Below are 4,260 nucleotides of genomic sequence, written 5' to 3'. Positions count from 1 at the left end.
TGGCCTCCTGAAGCTTGTGGGCCCTCTCTTCTAGCCGTTTAGCAATGACTGCCAGTTCTGCATTCTTCCTCTTCAACCTCCTCACCTTCTCCTCTGTCTCAGGGAAGCTGCTCTTTCGCTGAGAGTAGACCCAAGATTGAGTAGAATGGAGAGGTTTCCTAGCATCCAGCCCTGCCAACTAGCCTCTAAACTAGTCCCCTGGTTTCCTACCTCCAGCCTCAAGGCTCTGTGGGACTTGGAGTCAACAGCTCACCCTCTCTGGGCCTTGGTATTTGAAAGGTGAAGACACCTCTCTTTCCAGAGGGAGTTGGCAAGTGATGGGGACTAAAAAGTCAGAACACCTAATTCCCGTTCCTGATTTTCCAGCCTACCTCCCTCCCTCCCACCCCCACCACCCACCCGCACCTTAAAGCCTTTTCCTTCCTCCCCAACACTGCCCTGCGCTCAGGTTCCTCCAACCTCTCACCAGCTGTCGGTTCTCCTCCTTCAGGATGGCACATCGACGCTGCATTTCACCCAGAGCCCTCAGCAGCTCCATGTTAGGCCTCTCTCCACAACCTGAATCCAACCAGGTCTGACATAGGGAGAGGAGAAGGCATGCAGGCCTCAGAGACAGCCCCCCCAGTAGCCAGCTTGCTCTCCATTACAAATCCCACCACCACCACCTTTTATTTGTTCAGCAAGAGTTATTAACCTGGGGTCTATGGATAGATCTCGGGGGGGGGGGGGGGAATCTGTGAACTAGGAATGGGGGAAAAGTGCATCTTATTTTCATTAATTTCCAACTGAAATTCAGCATTTCCTTCAATTGTTTCAAAACATGATTCTGAGAAGGGGCCCATTGGCTTTACCAGATTGCCAAAGAGGCCCATGGTTAAAATAAAAATGGTTAAGAACTCCTGTCACAGAGTCTAAAGAGCCAGAAGACAGGGGGTGGGGAGGAGGTCCTTTTCCCCAAGAACCTTGAACTCTCAAGAAAGTTTAAAAGGGGGAACAAATGGGAAAAGAAAGAGGTTTGCCTTAGTATACTCTACCCTCCTGGCTCAACACTGGCACCCTTGGACCCGGGGCCCTTCCTGCTGCCATTATCCCACGCTCAGTCCCATCCTCCTGGGAAAGCCCAGCTTCAAGGTAAAAACTGGGAGATTAGGGTGGGTGTGGGGACTCTGGCCCCTATCTTTTTCATGGTTCTCTCAATTCTCCCTCTCTCCATACTGCTAGGATTTTCTACTAACTCCAGCCCTTTCCTCCAACCTTCTGGCTGTTCACCAGAAGTGATGCCCCCAGTCCCAGACTCCATGGCCTTCCCTGCCTCCTGTGAGGTCTGCCCCAACCCCTGCTCCCTGTATTCTGTTCCTCCCCTCCTAAGACCTACTCCCTCTAAGCTTCCCTCCCACTTTTTCTCCCTCCCTCCAAGAGCTAAGCACCCCTAAGGAGAAGGAGGCAGCAAAGCCTAGAGAATGTGAGGGTTGCAAATAAAGATAGAATGAGGCAGAGGCAAACAGACAGTGCCAGTCAGGGAAAGGGTCAGACCCAGCGAGACAGAACAACATCAAGACAAGGAGACAGGCAGAGATGGGCAGATAGCATCACCTAGTCAGGCACAGAGCTAGACTGACAGAGACCCAGAGAGATAGGGCCTGAGGCAGAGAAGGAATGACAGATGCAGAACCAGGCTCCCAGACAGGGAAGGAGAAGGAGACGCAGTGGGGCTGCAGCTCTGGCTAATGCCATGTGCTGAGACTGAAATGGCACCAGTTAGGGGCTCCAAACCCTCACCCTCTCTACTTCCTACAAGCCCCTCTAAACCCAGACCCTCCAAACAACCTTCTTACCTGGGGGGAATCTTCAGGTTCCCAACACTGTAGCCTCCTTCTGATGGATCCAGGGTTCTCTGGGAGCGGGGTGGCACTCAGGAGGCTGTTTGCTTTGGGCGACACAGCCTCTTCCCCTCCAGATGGAGTGTCCTCCATCTGTCCAGGGCTCCCAGCCTCCCCTGGCTCTAGGTTCTCCCCAGGGTCCAGCTCTTCAGCCTCCAAAGCCACCAGGGCATCACCCCACATTGAAGCTGTGCTCCCTGGCACACCCCCTGGGTTTGGGGCCCAGCCAGGCCAGGTGGGCAATGCCTGTGGTTCCATTGCTCCTTGCTCCCCTTTCTCCCTTGATGGGGAGGGGGAGGGGCTCAGATCCTCTGTGGCACTGCAGGACCCCAGGGCCAAAGACCAGGGGCATCACCCCCCCAAATGAGGGCACAGCGTAGGGTCATATTGGGCCAAGACCACTTCTCCTCTGGTCAGTCTCCTGGCTCCACCACACTCCGTCCAAGGTCGGCAGCGAGAGAGCTTTCCTGCCTACAAAGACAAGCCGAGCTGCTGGAATTGAAGCTAGAGTTTGCGTGTGAGTGTGCGCCAGTTGCCGTGTGTGAGCAAGAGAGGGTGTCCCTGTGGGGGCAATGTGAGGAGGCCAGAGAGAGTTTAACTGGATGAAAGCATGGGTCTCCCGTGTGCAGATCAGTGGCAGTGGATGTTAGGGGTGTGTATGCGGGAGGGGGTGTCTTTGTATGTATGTGTATGTGTGTGTGCGTGTGTATCTGTGTCTTTTTGGTGTGGATTAGTAGGTGGATGTCGCTATCATTAATTGCATTTGCATGTGTGTCAATGTCTCTGTATGACAGTGCCCCTATATGCTCATGTGTCCCCTTGCATGTATGTAGTTCAGTGTCTTTGGGTCTAGCTGGCCATCCATCTGAATAGGCTTCAATCCCTTCTCCACAGCACAGACTAGGCTCTGTTTTGGGCTGGGGGCGGGGGTGTTGCTGATTGCCGGCCCGGCCCCCTTCTCTCTCCCTGTCTGTCTCTGCTCTGTTCTGTGGCTCTTCTGGGTCCTAAGGAGGCCTGGGACGATGTGCCGCCTGCCTCATAGTCTCTCCCTTAGAAATCGATGGTTCAGCTCTAAGAAATCCTGAGTTCCCCAACAGCTCCCTGTGCCTCAAGGTCCTTGGTATGTAAGAGAGTCCAAGCATTGGGGTGTGCATGGAGATAGGGAGATAAAGAATGCTCCCCCTCCTCCTCCCTCCTCCCCTCCTCCCCAGTCAGCCAATGGAAAGCCAGCTGCTGGTTTCCATGGTGATAGCGCTGCAATGGTAGGCAGGATAGATAGGCAGGGTCGGGGGCTGGGGGACTGGGCAGTCCGTTCCTTCTAGGATCTGCTGCCTAGGACATATACAACACACATTCACACTGCTGCTTCCAGAGCACACTGAGGGAAAGGGATGGGATGGGACGAGATGAGAAAGGAATTGGAATGCAAGCACATACCTATCCCTTTCCTCCTCCCTGGTAGCAGAGAGATCTGAGAGACAGCAGTGTGAGGAGTAGAAAGATAGAGATAAGAAGGCAAGAGAGAATGAGGGAAGAGGGAAGAAGAGAAGAGACAGAGATAGAGACAGAGACAGACGGAGAGAGAGACAGTGAGAGAAAGAGAAAGAGAGGGAGAGGGGGAGAGAGAGAGAGAGAGAGAGAATAAATTTTAAAAATGGAAAGACAGAAAGGCAGACAAAGAGGCTGAAAGACTAACAGAGAAATGGGAATAGAAATAGAGAGACACAGAGAGGGAGAAACAGAAATCCCTGAATCCTTCACAGCTCCATCTCTCTAGATCCTACACATTTCTTGTAGAAAGCCCACATCCTCTTCAGTTCTTGCCTCTTTCACCTCCAACTTCCAGGAAGTCTCCCCTCCTACCTGCTCTCCATCCTTCTCACCGTAGTTAGAAGTTGCTGTGGGTCAGGGATCTGGGAATACATTTCTACCCCTATGTGGAATGAAGAGGATGTCCTTTGTAGTGGTGTGGTGGGAGAGTGGGCACATACGTGGACTGGATTATGGGGTTCACATCAGCATAGGGGCTCCTTGGGAACTAGAATAGTATTTGCTATAACGGGGGCAGCTCTACTCCATAGGTATCCCCCCCCTCCTCCCTTTCCATGCGCCCTCATGTGGCATTCTGGGGAACGGACAACAGCCAGCTGATAAGGACTTTCTCAGAATGGGTGATTCTGACAAACCAATGTTTGTGTCACTAGGGAAAGAGGGAGGGGGCTGTGTGTGTGTGTAATATGAGTATGTCAGCGTATGTATTAACGGGACACTGTGCAAGCATGTCAACGTATGTGTATGTATCCATGAGTGTCAAAGTATAAATATATGTGTGTCCATGTGTATATATGTGTCTGTGCATGTGAAGAAACATTATGGTATG

General features: G+C 52.4%; 1 protein-coding gene across 1 annotated transcript in view; it reads right to left on the bottom strand.

Annotated features, from left to right (window-relative positions):
* TSPOAP1 (TSPO associated protein 1) overlaps positions 1-3,005 on the bottom strand; it is a 40,022-nt gene extending 37,017 nt beyond the window's left edge. The window contains 4 exon segments of the mRNA XM_027870278.1: positions 1-118; positions 467-574; positions 1,836-2,177; positions 2,179-3,005. The exon segment at positions 1-118 is cut by the window's left edge and continues 6 nt beyond it. Of these exon segments, the coding sequence (XP_027726079.1) occupies positions 1-118; positions 467-574; positions 1,836-2,177; positions 2,179-2,232 (622 nt within the window). The 5' untranslated portion in view covers positions 2,233-3,005.
* Between the last annotated feature and the right edge of the window lie 1,255 nt (positions 3,006-4,260).

This window comes from Vombatus ursinus, unplaced genomic scaffold (assembly GCF_900497805.2).
Source record: "Vombatus ursinus unplaced genomic scaffold, bare-nosed wombat genome assembly UNPS02014797.1, whole genome shotgun sequence".
In the NCBI taxonomy this organism is placed as follows: domain Eukaryota; kingdom Metazoa; phylum Chordata; class Mammalia; order Diprotodontia; family Vombatidae; genus Vombatus; species Vombatus ursinus.
Note: the sequence above shows the minus strand (reverse complement) of the source record. Positions and strands in the feature narration are given on the sequence as shown.